Source organism: Capra hircus, chromosome 4 (genome assembly GCF_001704415.2).
Source record: "Capra hircus breed San Clemente chromosome 4, ASM170441v1, whole genome shotgun sequence".
In the NCBI taxonomy this organism is placed as follows: domain Eukaryota; kingdom Metazoa; phylum Chordata; class Mammalia; order Artiodactyla; family Bovidae; genus Capra; species Capra hircus.
Genome location: NC_030811.1, coordinates 43,681,680 through 43,696,369, shown reverse-complemented (window position 1 = coordinate 43,696,369; position 14,690 = coordinate 43,681,680). Strand labels below are relative to the sequence as shown.

Genomic DNA, 14,690 nt, shown 5'->3' with positions numbered 1-14,690 from the left:
TCAATGGAATAAGATAGAAAGCCCAGAGATAAACCCATGTACCTATGGGCACCTTATTTTTGACAAAGGAGGCAAGAATATACAATGGGGCAAAAACAGCCTCTTCAATAAATGGTGCTGGGAAAACTGGACAGCTACATGTAAAAGAATGACATTAGAACACTTCCTAATACCACACACAAAGATAAACTCAAAATGGATTAAAGACTTAAACGTAAGACCATAAACTATAAAACTCTTAGAGGAAAACATAGGCAGAACTCTTGATGACATAAATCAAAGCAAGATCCTCTATGGCCCACCTCCTAGAGTAACAGAAAGAAAAACAAAACCAAATAAGTGGGACCTGATTCAACTTAAAAGCTTTTGCACAGCAAAGGAAACTATAAGCAAGGTGAAAAGACAACCCTCAGAAAATAATAGCAAATGAAACAACTGACAAAGGATTAATTTCCAAAATATACAAGTAGCTCATACAACTCAATGCCAGAAAAACAAACAACCCAATCAAAAAATGGGGAAAAGACTTAAACACACATTTCTCCAAAGAAGACATACAGATGGCTAACAAACACATGAAAAGATGCTCAACATCGCTCATTATTAGAGAAATGCAAATCAAAACTACAATGAGATATCACCTCACACCAGTCAGAATGGCCATCATCAAAAAGTCTACAAACAATAAATGCTGGAGAGGGTATGAACAAAAAGGGAACACTCTTGCACTTTTGGTGGAATGTAAATTGATACAACCACTATGGAAGACAGTATGGAGATTCCTTAAAAAAAAACTAGGAACAAAATCATCATATGAGCCAGCAATCCCACTCCTAGGCATATTATACCCTGCTTCTGCGAAGTTACTTCAGTCGTGTCCGACTCCGTGTGACCCCTTAGTCGGCAGCCCACCAGACTCCCCCATCCCTGGGATTCTCCAGGCAAGAATACTGGAGTGGGTTGCCATTTCCTTCTCCAATGCATGAAAGTTAAAAGTGAAAGTGAAGTGAAGTTGCTCAGTCATGTCCAACTCTTAGCGACCCCATGGACTGCAGCCTACCAGGCTCCTCCATCCATGGGATTTTCCAGACAAGAGTACTGGAGTGGGGTGCCATCATACCCTGAGGAAACCAAAATTGAAAAAGACTCATGTATCCCATTGTTCACTGCAGGACTATTTACAATAACTAGAACATGGAAGCAACCTAGATGTCCATCAACAGATGAGTGGATAAAGAAGTTGTGGTATATATACACAATGGAATATTCCTCAGCCATAGAAAGGAATGCATTTGAGTCAGTTCTGATGAGATGGATGAACCTAGAATCTATTATATAGAATGAAGTGAGTCAGAAAGAGAAAGATAAACATTGTATTCTAACACATATATATGGAATTGAGAAGAATGGTACTGAAGAACTTATTTACAGGGCAGCAGTGGAGAAACAGACATAGAAAATAGACTTATGGACATGGGGAGAGGGGAGGAGAGATTGAGATGTATAGAAAAAGTAACATGGAAACTTACATTACCATATATAAAATAAATAGCCAACAGGAATTTGCCGTGTGTTTCAGGAAACTCAAACAGGGGCTCCGTATCAATTTAGAGCAGTGGGATGGGGAGGGAGATGGGAGGGAGGTTCAAAAGGGTGAGGATATATGTATACCTATGGCTGTTTCATGTTTGACAGAAAACAACAAAATTCTATAAAGCAATTATCCTTCAATAAAACAATAGATTAAAAACAAAAAAAAAGAGAGGTAAAGATGCAGATTCCTGACAACACCAAAAAGGTAGATGGTTGCCACCCACTCAGGCAACCAGCTGCATTAGTAAAGGTCTCAGAAATTAACTTGGAATAGAAAACCATTTCAGTGGTTCCATCAGGGAAACAAAGAAAAAGCAGAACTGTGTTTCTTTTGTCTAGGGGACTTTCAGACTCTGGGAAATGATAAACAGCCAAACAGATGCATTTCGGAGAGAATGCATCTTTTACGGCCAGTCATTTGGAAATGAAAAACAGGAGCTCTCATTCTCCTCCAGTGCAAACAAGCAGCAAGCAGACCATGGCCTCCTCGGTGGGCTCAGCAGTGACAGGCCACGGCCAGTATGGCTCTGGGACACTGTGGGGTCTAGAAGGTTCTGCCCTCAGCCCCTGTGGTCTGGCGAGTTCCCTCCCCATCCTGGACCTCAATTTCCATATAGTGACGTCAGAGGACCTCCAAGGCACCTCTGAGCCAAGCACCTCCTTGCAGTCACTGGGGTACCTGATATCCAGCACTGCACCTGGGCCCACTTGAGTGCACAGAATCCAATGCGACAGGAGATGGCCCGACAGCAGGACATTACTCCCACCAGTGACAAACACAGTGACAGTGCCATGTTTATACACAGACACATGGCACAGGCACTCTGTGTGGCGGTGCTGTAGGTGAGCCCCTGGGAGCCACAGATGCCAGCAAACTCAAGTGTTCACAGAATGTGTGCCAGGCCCTGGCAGGAGCTTCCCATACATGCAACTCCACACTCCTAGGTCCCCACACAGCTCATGGGGACTGAACTCACTGAATCCAGCTGGCAGTCACATGCACGCGTGCGTGCTCAGTCGCTTCAGTCGTGTCTGACTCTTTGGGATCCCATGGACTGCAGCCCTCCAGGCTCCTCTGTCCAGGGGATTTCCCAGGCAAGGATACTGGAGCGGGTTGCCATGCCCTCCTCCAGAGGATCTTCCCAACCCAGAGATCAAACTCACGTCTCCTGTAGCTCCTGCATTGCAGGCGGATTCTTTACTGCTAAGTCACCAGGGAAGCCCAGCTGGCAGTCACAACAGCCCTTTCTAGGTTGCTAGAGTGGGAAAAGCTGAGACTAAGTGCCGCTAAATGTTTTATGATCATGGGGATCAACTGCTGCAGAGAGGCATCCCGGGAGTAATATCCAAACCCAACGGTTGTGTCAAGAGCAAGGCATGAAACTGAGCCAGCAGGCCTTGGGTTAATTAGTAGAACTTCAAGCCAAAAGGGAAAAAAAAGGTAGGGGGCAGGCGAAGGCTATTTAAATGTAAGTAAGTTTAGGACCCCATGGACTGGTGAGCCATGGCCAACCAGGCTCCTCTGTCCATATAATTCTCCAGACGAGAATACTGGAGTGGGTTGCCATTCTCTTCTCCAGGGGATCTTCCCAATCCAGGGATTGAACCCAGGTCTCCTGCACTTCAGGCAGACTCCCTACTGTCTGAGCCACCAGGAAGCCACATCATAATTGTGTCTTTATCTTTGGATAATATTACCAAAATTAGTCTATAAATTACCAAAATTAATCTCTGATCTCTATTTAACTGTCTTAAAGAAAAGTGAGCACTTACAAATCAAACATTTCTAAATACAACAAAAAACTAACCAAAATGAATTTCAGGTTCATGCACTCTGCAGAATATTGAGTATTAAATTAATATCCAGTATTACGATTTGTTAATTAATACAGATATGTCTTCAGAATCATCAGTACTACATATGATACTTTTCTTGTACAAAGGTTTACTGAAAGTCAGTAAATTCATGTTATATCTATTGAAAAAATTATCAACAAAAAACTGATTTGCCATGATGATATTGTCATAAGTAGTAAAATACAGAAAAATGATATAGAAGTTTTTAGATGAACTCTTTAGAAATGATTATGTTTTAATTATTTTAGATTCTCAGTTCAGTTCAGTTCAGTTCGGTTGCTCAGTCGTGTCCGACTCTTTGCGATCCCATGAATCGCAGCACGCCAGGCCTCCCTGTCCATCACCAACTCCTGGAGTTCACTCAGACTCACGTCCATCAAGTCGGTAATGCCATCCAGCCATCTCATCCTCAGTCGTCCCCTTCTCCTCCTGCCCCCAATCCCTCCCAGCATCAGAGTCTTTTCCAATGAGTCAGCTCTTCGCATGAGGTGGCCAAAGTACTGGAGTTTCAGCTTTAGCATCATTCCTTCCAAAGAAATCCCCAGGTTGATCTCCTTCAGAATGGACTGGTTGGATCTCCTTGCAGTCCAAGGGACCCTCAAGAGTCTTCTCCAACACCACAGTTCAAAAGTATCAATTCTTCAGCACTCTGCCTTCTTCACAGTCCAACTCTCACATCCATACATGACTACTGGAAAAACCATAGCCTTGACTAGACGGACCTTAGTCGGCAAAGTAATGTCTCTGCTTTTGAATATACTATCTAGGTTGGTCATAACTTTTCTTCCAAGGAGTAAGCGTCTTTTAATTTCATGGCTGCAATCAACATCTGCAGTGATTTTGGAGCCCAAAAAAATAAAGTCTGACACTGTTTCCACTGTTTCCCCATCTATTTCCCATGAAGTGATGGGACCGGATGCCATGATCTTCTTTTTCTGAACATTGAGCTTTAAGCCAACTTTTTCACTCTCCTCTTTCACTTTCATCAAGAGGCTTTTTAGTTCCTCTTCACTTTCTGCCATAAGGGTGGTGTCATCTGCATATCTGAGGTTATTGATATTTCTCCCGGCAATCTTGATTCCAGCTTGTGTTTCTTCCAATCCAGCGTTTCTCATGATATACTCTGCATATAAGTTAAATAAGCAGAGTGACAATATACAGCCTTGACGTACTCCTTTTCCTATTTGGAACCAGTCTGTTGTTCCATGTCCAGTTCTAACTGTTGCTTCCTGACCTGCATACAGATTTCTCAAGAGGCAGGTCAGGTGGTCTGGTATTCCCATCTCTTTCAGAATTTTCCACAGTTTATTGTGATCCACACAGTCAAAGGCTTTGGCATAGTCAATAAAGCAGAAGTAGATGTTTTTCTGGAACTCTCTTGTTTTTTCCATGATCCAGCGGATGTTGGCAATTTGATCTCTGGTTCCTCTGCCTTTTCTAAAACCAGCTTGAACATCAGGGAGTTCACGGTTCACGTATTGCTGATTCTCAGTAACTTGAAACTTTAAAGTTTTGCTAAATTAAGTTAAATGATAAAAATTCGTTGAAGGTCTAGGTCATTTTTTTAAGATAAAATACTGGAACATTGATTGCTATACAAGTCTAGCATTCTTTTGTCTTCTTAGGAGAGAAAAAACTAAAGATGTTTGTACCACTTTAAAGAGAGAAATTATGCTATAAAAATGTATGTTTTTAGAGGTTATAGAACATGTTTATAAGTTTGTCAATTAGAAAATGTTAGTATAACAAACAGTTCAATTACTTGCCTTGTGGGTTTTGCTAGAGATTAGCGTTTTTAAGGACGAAAATTACAATAAATATGTAATTAAAACTACTAAAAATAATAGTCAGTTGCGTCCGACTCTGTGGGACCCCATGGACTGTAGCCTGCCAGGCTCCTCCGTTCATGGACTTCTTCAGGCAAGAGTACTAAAGTTAAGTAGCCAGTGGCTAAGACTCCGCACTCCCAATGCAGGGGGCCCAGGTTCAAACCCTGGTCAGGAAACTAGATCCCATATGCTGCAACTAAGCATATGCAGGCTGGAACAAAGATCCCGCATGCCACAACTAAGAGTTTGCATGCCTGACGAAGATCAAAGATCCTGTGTCGCAACTAAGACCTGGCACAGCTAAATAAATAATTTTTTTTTTAAAAAGAATGGAGATAGTTTTGTTAAAGAAAAAAGAAAAACAATTTTGCCCTAGAGCTCATCGTTTCTAGATGGGAAAAAGATAAGGGACAAACTTACGTGAATACAGAAGTCCTGGAGGTTTATATAAAAGGAATCTTAAGAAAAGTTTTACGCATGGTCAGGATTGAGTAAGATTAGATGGAAGTTAATAAAATAAATGAATTTTATTATCAAAAGTAAACTAATACAAGACTGGAGTTTGGTTTTCTCACTCTGTTAAAAGAGCAATGTTTCCTGGAATATTAAGCTGTTTTTGATAAGAGTTAGGTTTCCTTCTCTAGCTAACTGAGTTCTCCAAATGGCCCCTGAAGCATCTCTGAAAGAAATATTAAACTAATCAAGATTATTTGGTTTATTAAACTTCATGGAGAGCATTAAATGGAAAACTGACCTAGTAAAGTTGTCAGAGTATACCTACTCATGACATGTATCACTGCTTGCTTTATAGTCTACTGCCTGAAGTGCATGTACCACATTTGTGTGACAATCTGATATGGCTGATAAGATGTGTAACCTATAAAGGGCTTCCCAGGTGGCGCTAGTGGCAACAGTCTGTCAATGGAGAAGACATAAAAGACATGGGTTCAGTCCCTGGGTGGGAAGATCCCCTGGAGCAGAGCACAGCAACCCACTCTAGTATTCTCGCCCGGAGAATCCCATGGACAGAGAGCCTGGCCAGCAACAGTCCATAGGGTTGCAAAGAGTCAGACAAGACTGAGGCAACTTAACACACACACATAACCTATAGAATGTCCCACTGTCAACATACCTCTGTAGTCCTTTTTATGCCTGATTAGTTTTCCTCCAACATGGATAACTAGGCTTTTCATGTAAATGAAAAAAAAAAAAAAACTGAAAAAAATTTTTCATTTATATGAAAAAATAACTACTTTTCATATAAATGAAAAGTAGGACTAGCACCAAGGCAGAGGATAGACCCAGGGCAAGCAGCAAACATGATCAAGGGACAAATATTTTTATCATCAATGCTTTCTACTGAAAGACTTGCGATCAGAAGGGGAAAATGATAGACGAAATTTTCACGTATTGAGGTATGTGGAAGTCATTCTGATTTATATGATTTAACTCAAATTTTATGCTAATTTAAAAGGGCTTGTTTGCGGCCTATTTAACACACATTGTAGGGCTTCCCTGGTGGTCCAGTGGCAAAGACTCCATGCTCCCAACACAAGGGACCTGGGTTCCATCCCTTGTCAGGGAACTAGATCCCACAAGTCGCAGCTCAAGTTCACATGCCACAGCTAAAAGACTGCATGCTGCAACTAAGACCCAGCACTGCTGAATAAATAGGTAAAAGAAATAAGTATTTTTAAAGGAATTAATGACTGAAAGGTTGTAGACATGGAGTGACAAAAGTAGCAGTTAGGCCTGCAGCAGTCTCAGAATCTTTAGCTCCTCCCTGAAGAACTTAGATAACACTGTCCAGAGCATATTCCTGAGTGGTCTTACAGATACTAAAACCACCAGGGAGAAAGAGCTAACTGCCTGATGATCAAACTGCACCCATAATACAAGCTGCTCCAATCTGAGCAGTGCTGTTCTGCACATAGCCCCCACCTGCACATCCTTGAAGCTTTCCCTTAAAAGCTCCTGCCCTGGGACTTCCCTGGCAGTCCAATGGTTAAGACCTTGCCTTCCAGGGCAAGGGGTACAGGTTGGGTCCCTGGTCAGGGAGCTAAGATCCCACATGCCTTGAAGCCAAACAACCAAAACATAAAACAGAAGCAATACTGTGACAAATTCAATCAGTTCAGTCACGTCACTCAGTTGTGTCCAACTCTTTGCGACCCCATGGACTGCAGCACGCCAGGCTTCCCTGTCCATCACCAACTCCCAGAGCTTGCAAACTCATGTCCATACAGTCGGTGATGCCATCCAACCATCTCATCCTCTGTTGTCCCCTTCTCCTCCTGCCTTCAATCTTTCCCAGCATCAGGGTCTTTTCAAATGAGTCAGCTCTTCTCATCAGGTGGCCAAAATATTGGAGCTTCAACTTCAGCATCATTCCTTCCAATGAATATTCAAGACTGATTTCCTTTAGGATGGACTGGTTTGATCTCCTTGCAGTCCAAGGACTCTCAAGGGTCTTCTCCAACACCACAGTTCAAAAGTCTCAGTTCTTCAGCACTCAGCTTTCTTTATGGTCCAACTCTCACATCCATACAAGACTACTGGAAAAACCATAGCTTTGACTAGATGGACCTTTGTTGGCAATGTAATGTCTCTGCTTTTTAATATGCTGTCTAGGTTGGTCAACAAATTCAATAAAGACTTTTAAGATGGTCCACATTTAAAAAACTTGAAATCATTATTAAAAAATTATAAAAGCTCTTGCCCTCTGTTTGGCAACTTGGAGTTGATTTGGGTGATTTGATCTTCCTAGGTTGCTGGCTTCCTGAATAAAGCATTTTTTCCCCCACTAACCCTTTTGTCTTCAAGACTGATTTTTGAGCATTGAGCAGTCAAACCTGAGTCCAGTTTCAGCCCCAGTCAGTAACAGGCACAGAACCAGAGCCCTAGCTGAGTGGACTTCTGCTGGACCTCATGACCCCAGGGCCCTGCACAGCAGCACCTGCTTCTGAATTAGGATTTGTAATTCTCAAAGCACCTTCCCTGATGGGTCCTTCAGAGCCTGTCCTCAATGGGCCCTTATGATCACTAGGAACAGCCCCCTTGCTAGCCCAGCTCCCTGTACTCATTTGTACCACCCAGAGACAGCTCAGGGATGGCGGAGTGTCAGCATCCAGAGCAGCCCTGGCACCCAAGACGCAGCAGCCTCCAGGGCTGTATGGCCCCCATCCCATGAATGACAAAGCAGTACGAGCCCATGAGCAGGCCTCCCTCTCTGCATCTCCTCGACTCAATCAGAAGTCAGTTCCTGAGGTCCTTACTCTGATGAGGCCAGCGCTGGACTGTGTCTGCTGAGGGGCTGACCTGGACCCTGACACTGCCTGGGGAGCCTGAGCCCAGGTTCTGTGGGCGAGGGACACCAGGTCCAGTGAGACAAGATGAGGTGGCTTCCAGAACCACGCCAGCATGAGCCCAAGGCTATTAACATGGAAGGTTTCTCCACAGGGCCTGCCTTTGGTCCTTCTCAATTCCAGGCTGTAGGCAGGCAAGGAGAGCCTCAGTTTCTGTCATAATGAATCAGTCTTCTCCCATTACAGGAACCAAAATCTCCATGCAGACGTAGAGAACAGACTTGTGTACACAGCAGGGGAAGAAGAGGGCAGGACGAATTGAGAAAGTAGCACTGACATATACACTACCATGTGTAAAACAGATAATAAGTGGGAAGCTGCTGTGTAACAGAGGGAGCCCAGCCTGGTGCTCTGTGATGACCTAGAGGGGTGGGACGGGAGGGCGGAGAGGAGGGGGATATATATGTAATTATGATTGATTCACGTTGTTGTATGGCAGAAACCAGCACATTTTAAAGTAACTATCTTCCAATTAAAAATTAAAATTAAAAAAAAATCTTCATCCAAGGGTTTTGCATTTGAAGCTTGCTGAAATCCTGTATCAGTGTGCTCCTGATCTCCTGACTTCTGGAAGCCATCAATCACTCTTTCCTCTAACACAAAAATCCAGCTAACCCTAGGGCTCTAACCTCTGAACATTAAATGAAGTCATACTTTATCCACGTCAGACATCACCAGTGGAAAGATAACCTGGAGTTCAAGACGCCAATGGTCCTAAGCAGCTTTTTCCAAATTCCAGGTCATCGAAGCTGACAGTGGCAATGCAAACAAGCCCAATTTTACATCTTCCAGTCAGGGAAACTGAGGCCAGTGAAAACAAGGGAGCATCCCAAAGGACCCAGGGGACAGTGGACCCCCAGGCCAGGGCTTCCCCCTCTCAGAGCTGGCCAGGCTCAGGAAGGCTCTCCCACGGAAGCCCTCCCCAAACACGGGTACCCTATCACTGGTTCTTGGATGATTTCCTTAGAAGGATTTTTCAAAACAAGCATTTCATTCAGTCCATTCCCAGTTTGTGAGCAATGTGTCTTCCCAGGAGCCCCGTTTTCTCGCTGGAGAAGGGGTCTGGGAGAGGAAACCTCAGAAAGCCGCCCTCTGTCCCCTCCAGCCAGTTGCTCCAGACACAGGCACACACACTCACACTGAAACACTGTCCCTGGAGGACAGACACAGGAGGGAAGATCTAGCACTCCCACTTCTGGTTTCCTCTCATCCACACCCCTGCGCCGGCTGTGCACCCGGGCGTCCGGGACGTGGAGCACACTGCCTCACAGGGAGGAGGGAGATGGACACGCCCGCCAGTCCCCAGTCCCAGAACAGCGAGGCCGGAGACATCGCAGCAGGGAGGAGCGGGCTCTGGCCGAGCCCGTTGGCCAAGTACAGCCTGCCGGAGACCCTTTGCCTTCCTTCCAAGCCCGGCCCGTCACCATCAGATGGAGCATCTTGGGGACCGCGCCTCCACAGCCCGGCGCACCGGGCTGGCCCAGACCGGTGCTGAGGAGGAGGAGCAGCCAGGTGCAGAGGCAGGATGCCAAAGGCCGCGCGGATCCCTCGACCCCCGAGGAGCTTGGGGCGCCCCGGGGCCGGACCCAGCGTCCCCTTACCGCAGAGCAGCAGAAGCAGCAGTAGTGGGAAAAAGTAGGGGCGCCGCAGCGCTCTTGTCCCCATGGCTGGCCAGATGTCGCGCGCGGTCCAGCTGTGACGCACAGTCCAGCTGCGGCGCGCGGTGCAGCTGCGTCCCCGCTGGGGGCGCCAGGGGACGGAGCCCAGGACGGGGAGGGGCCGCAAAGAGCCCGCCCCCAGGAGGTGCCTGCCCCTAGGCTGTGCTCTCCGCCCTCTGGGATGAGCCTCCCTCCCCACAACAGGTGCCCTCCATCAGGTCGCGCTCCCCCAGAACTGCTGCCCCTCAGGACGCTCCCATCCCTATGACGAACCCCCCAAGGACGCGTCCTACCCACCAGGACGTGCCTCCCCTCACTGACCGGTCCTTCCCCCAGGACGCATCCCCTCCCCAGCGCCCTTCCTTCTGCCCTAAGGGTGTGGTCCTAGAAGCCCTAGTGTCCAGCTGGGCTGGGGAGCAGGCTGGGAGGCGGGTGGGAGCCTGGCCGGGAGTGGGGGGACCCAGCAGGTGCACTCACCCTCAATCCAGCCCTCAAAGGAGCCCAGGAAGGTGTCTGGAGAAAGATAGCTGTGTGGCTCAGTGCCGTGGGAGACCCGGGAGGCAGCAAGTGGGTGCGGGGGGCAACCCCCTGGGGAGAAAGCTGGGTGTGAGTGGAGGCATCTCTGTGAGGGGGTGAGAAGTGGGGACTTCAGGGTAGAACCCTGAGTACTTATGGGCCTCCGGCCCTAGGATACCCTCCTGGGGGCTTCCCTCTGCCAAGAACCTTTGTGCCCCTCTGGACCAGAGAGGCTGCGGCATGCACACACCTGCATTGACACACACACTCCCCACTGCCCATGGCTGGAACCGAGTCCTCAGGCCCCAGTCCTGACCCTGTGCCCTCTGGAGGCCTCAGGGGACAGAATGAGGGCCAAGAGAGTGACTGGGCACCCCTCAGGACCTGACTTCGTGAAGTGTTATGGGCTCCCAGGGGAAGGAGCAAGGGCCTCAGGGTACCTCAACCACAGATCACCTCCGTTGGTTTGGTCACCTCTGTCCCTCTCAGCCCATAGCACAGACCCTGGCCCCACGGACGCCCAGTCACATTGTCACTGATAAAGAACCCCTGCCCTTCGAGGCCCATAGTCTACCACCCCCCACCAGCAGTGCCTCGTCTGAGGGCTCAGGCAAACAGCATTAGGAAGGCCTAGGGATTAATTACTCTCAGCCTGGGCCTTTCCCATGTCAGAGGAATCGATCAAGTGGGCTCCCCACCTGGATAAGACTTCTGCTCTCTGAGCAGTAAGAGGCAGGTAATGAGCCTGCCCCAAAGATAGATGGTGCTGGAGGATTCTAGTGCACACATCCAAAATAGAGGAGCCGAACTGACCTTTCCTGCATTATGAAGCCCCCTTAATAAGGAACCAAAGTTTTCTGTTCTTTTTCTGATTAGAACCAGAATTATTTCAACGGAGAATTAAAGCTAATTAAAATTGACCACCCTTCCTGCTTGCCTTCTGCCCAAGGTGGTGGGGGACACAGATGAAGGGGCTACTCCTCAGCTCAGTGCTTCCTGCCAGCCACCGCTTCTCAGATGCCCTACACCAAGGGAGACGAGCCAACAGCACGGTTCCAGTGTCTGCGAGTGTCCCCGGGAGACTGCAGACACACTGAGGGCAACACTACTCCCCAGGAGAGGCTAGGCCAGACTCGGCAGGCAACTGGCACACAGCTAGCAGGCTGCAACAGGGGACGGGTCATCAGATGGGGGCAGACCAGACAGTACCATGAAGCCCATTCCAGCCTGGGGCTGTGACTTGCTGACCAGTACTACCTTGCCCAGCATCCTGAGAGGTAGGGCCCTGGATGAAGCTGCTTCCCAGTCTGGGATCCCCTTCCGTCCCCCATCTTGCAGACTCAGGTCCCCGCACTCCACTCCCATGGAGCTCCTCTGTGCCCCACGGCAAACTCCCAAGGCCCACAGACTGTCCCATCATCCCCACTAGAGGAGGTCCATGAGAGGCAGGGTCCTGGCTTCTGCTCTCTATGCCCTGTGCCACAGCCCTGACACAGCACATCTCTGCTGGGGCAGGGGGTTTCACTCCGGTGGTGAGAAAGGGGCTGGGGGAGGCCCAGAGGGGCCTTTCTTGCTGTGGCCCCACCCTGCTGCTTCTTCCCCTTGACCTCCACCACCCCCTCACCCCGCCACACTCCCACCCCAATGCAGAACTGTCTCCTCTGCCCCTAGTCAGCTGGTCCTCCCCACTCTAGAGAGATGATTCAAAGGTCAGCAGAGACTCTAGACTGCCCCCCACCATCCAATCCACTGGAATTAGTGGCTGCTGTGGCCTCTGGACGGCAGAAGAAGAGACATTCTGGAAATGCCAGGCCTAGGACTTGAGGCTGTGGCTCATTGCTAGTCAAAGCTGCTGCTTGTTGGACAAGGAGCCGCCATGTGGGCAGCCCTGGGGTGAGAGCTCACCTTGACATTACTCTGGCTTCCCCGAGGTCCTGGCTGAGTCAAAGCCGGTCACCCCAGGATAGTGAGGAAGGACACGAGTGTGCTGTGTACACCACTAGGTCTGGGAGCAGGAGTGTGAGCATGGGACCTTCCAGGCAGACAGGAGGGGCTGTCGCTGTGGAAAGATGAGCTTGAGAAGGGAACATGGGGCAGTGAACACCCTGGGCAGGTGGGTGAGGGTCAGTGCTCATGACAATGGATGCTGACTGACCCTGGGGGCTACCCGAGGATGACACTGTTTGATCCACAAGCAGCCTGCCCTTAAGAGGAGAGGATGTAGCCTGGATCCCTGAAAGGACAGAAGCCCCCACTCACAAGACAGCCAGCTCCTCTGGGCCAAGCTGACAAGGTCTGGAAGGCCAGTGGCAGCCCGCAGGCCTCGGGGCAGAGAGGACAGGACAGGCCCAGGGGCTGTGCTACTGTCTGGCTCCTTCCCTGGGCTTGCAGGCTTCGCTTCTGGAAGAGTCAGTCACCCTGCCCACAGAGAGGACTTCACGATTGCCTGGCCCCCAGCTCACCCTCCAGGCCTCCTCTTCAGCCTGGCCCCCCACCTCTGCCAGGCCCTGTCCCCCAGCCACTGCTCAGGGGCAGTCGGGGTCCTTTCTCCCAAGCCGCAGCCCAGTCTCTGACATCTCCGCTGTCTGCTCCTCCTTCTTCTCTGGCGCCTCTCCTCTACCTAAGAATCCCAAACAGCGAGGACTCAGCCCAGGTGGTCAGTGGGCATCCAAAGGCAGGCTCCTCTATCTCCTCCCAGGGCTGTCTCAGCCCTGGAAGGTGGCATCCCTGCAACCCAACTCTCCATTGCCAAGCATGGAATCCCAGAGTCGCTCCTTGGATATGGGATCCCATCTGGGGTCTCCTCCAGCCCTCCTCTTGCTCCCCTGCTGTCCCAGATGCCCTCAATTAAACCCACGCATCCTTGAGAACAGGTCAAATCAGCTCTTATAGGAACTCATCCCAAGCTCGAAAACTTCTCCTTGAAATGACAAATCTGGTCCAAGTCCTGGTGTTGGCCCCTCCATTCGACACTGCCAGCCTGGCCCCCTCCCCACATGGTGGCCCAGATCCGCAGCTCTGATCTGGGTCTCAGAGCAGAGGAGCGTGGGAGATGCACAGACATAGGTCCAGCCAAGCTCCATTGTCTCCCCGGCACAAGACACTCAGGGAGCCTCGCATTTTCCATCTGAAACTGAAGAGGATAACAGCCTCGTTCTCAGATCAGCGATGAGGACTGACAGCAAAGGAGCTTCTCTGTGCTGAGATCCACAGGCCCTGGGCAATGGAGATGGCGGAGGTGAAGACGGTAGAGGCAGCAGATGGCCAAGACAGTCCCAGAGCAGTCGTCATGCCTGGCAGCCTGTCTGGCTCCTCCTTGCAGCCCCACTCTGAGCAGGTGACTTCCGCATCAGGAAAGCAAGGCCATCAGACTCCTCCTTCTGTAGCAGCCCCGCAGGACCCCTGAGGGTACTCTCCTCACCCCTGCTTGGCCACGGGGGAGACTGAGCAGATGTGTTGATTAACCAGAGGCCCCTGCAGGCTCCTCTGGGAAACACAGGGACTGGATGAGCAGGAGACTCCCATGCCCCACCCCAGCCCTCGCCTTAAGACAGGCCCCTCCCCCGTGGTTCTCAGCAGGCTCAGGGCCCCTGGAGTAAGCAGAGCCCTCAAGGAGGAACCCGAGGGGTCGTGCTCCTCTGTGAGTGGCCTGGGAGCCAGTGCCACCCAGAGACTAGTTCAGAGGATGTTATGGGGTGGGGAGACCCCCCTGCCGCAAGGGAGAGAACAGGGCCCATTGCTGTATCCCACAGGGGCTGCTGCCAGTCTATACTGCTGGACCGCAGGGTCTGAAACCCCAGAGAGGATGCAGCTGCCCCATCACCTGGGACCCAGGGTTGCTCGGTTACCACCCCCATTTATAATGCGCCCAG

At 49.4% G+C, this 14,690-nt stretch overlaps 1 protein-coding gene across 1 annotated transcript in view; it reads right to left on the bottom strand.

Annotated features, from left to right (window-relative positions):
• RAMP3 (receptor activity modifying protein 3) overlaps positions 1–10,344 on the bottom strand; it is a 28,315-nt gene extending 17,971 nt beyond the window's left edge. The window contains exon 1 of the mRNA XM_013963384.2: positions 10,246–10,344. Within this exon, the coding sequence (XP_013818838.2) occupies positions 10,246–10,309 (64 nt within the window). The 5' untranslated portion in view covers positions 10,310–10,344. The remainder of the gene's footprint in view (positions 1–10,245) is intronic.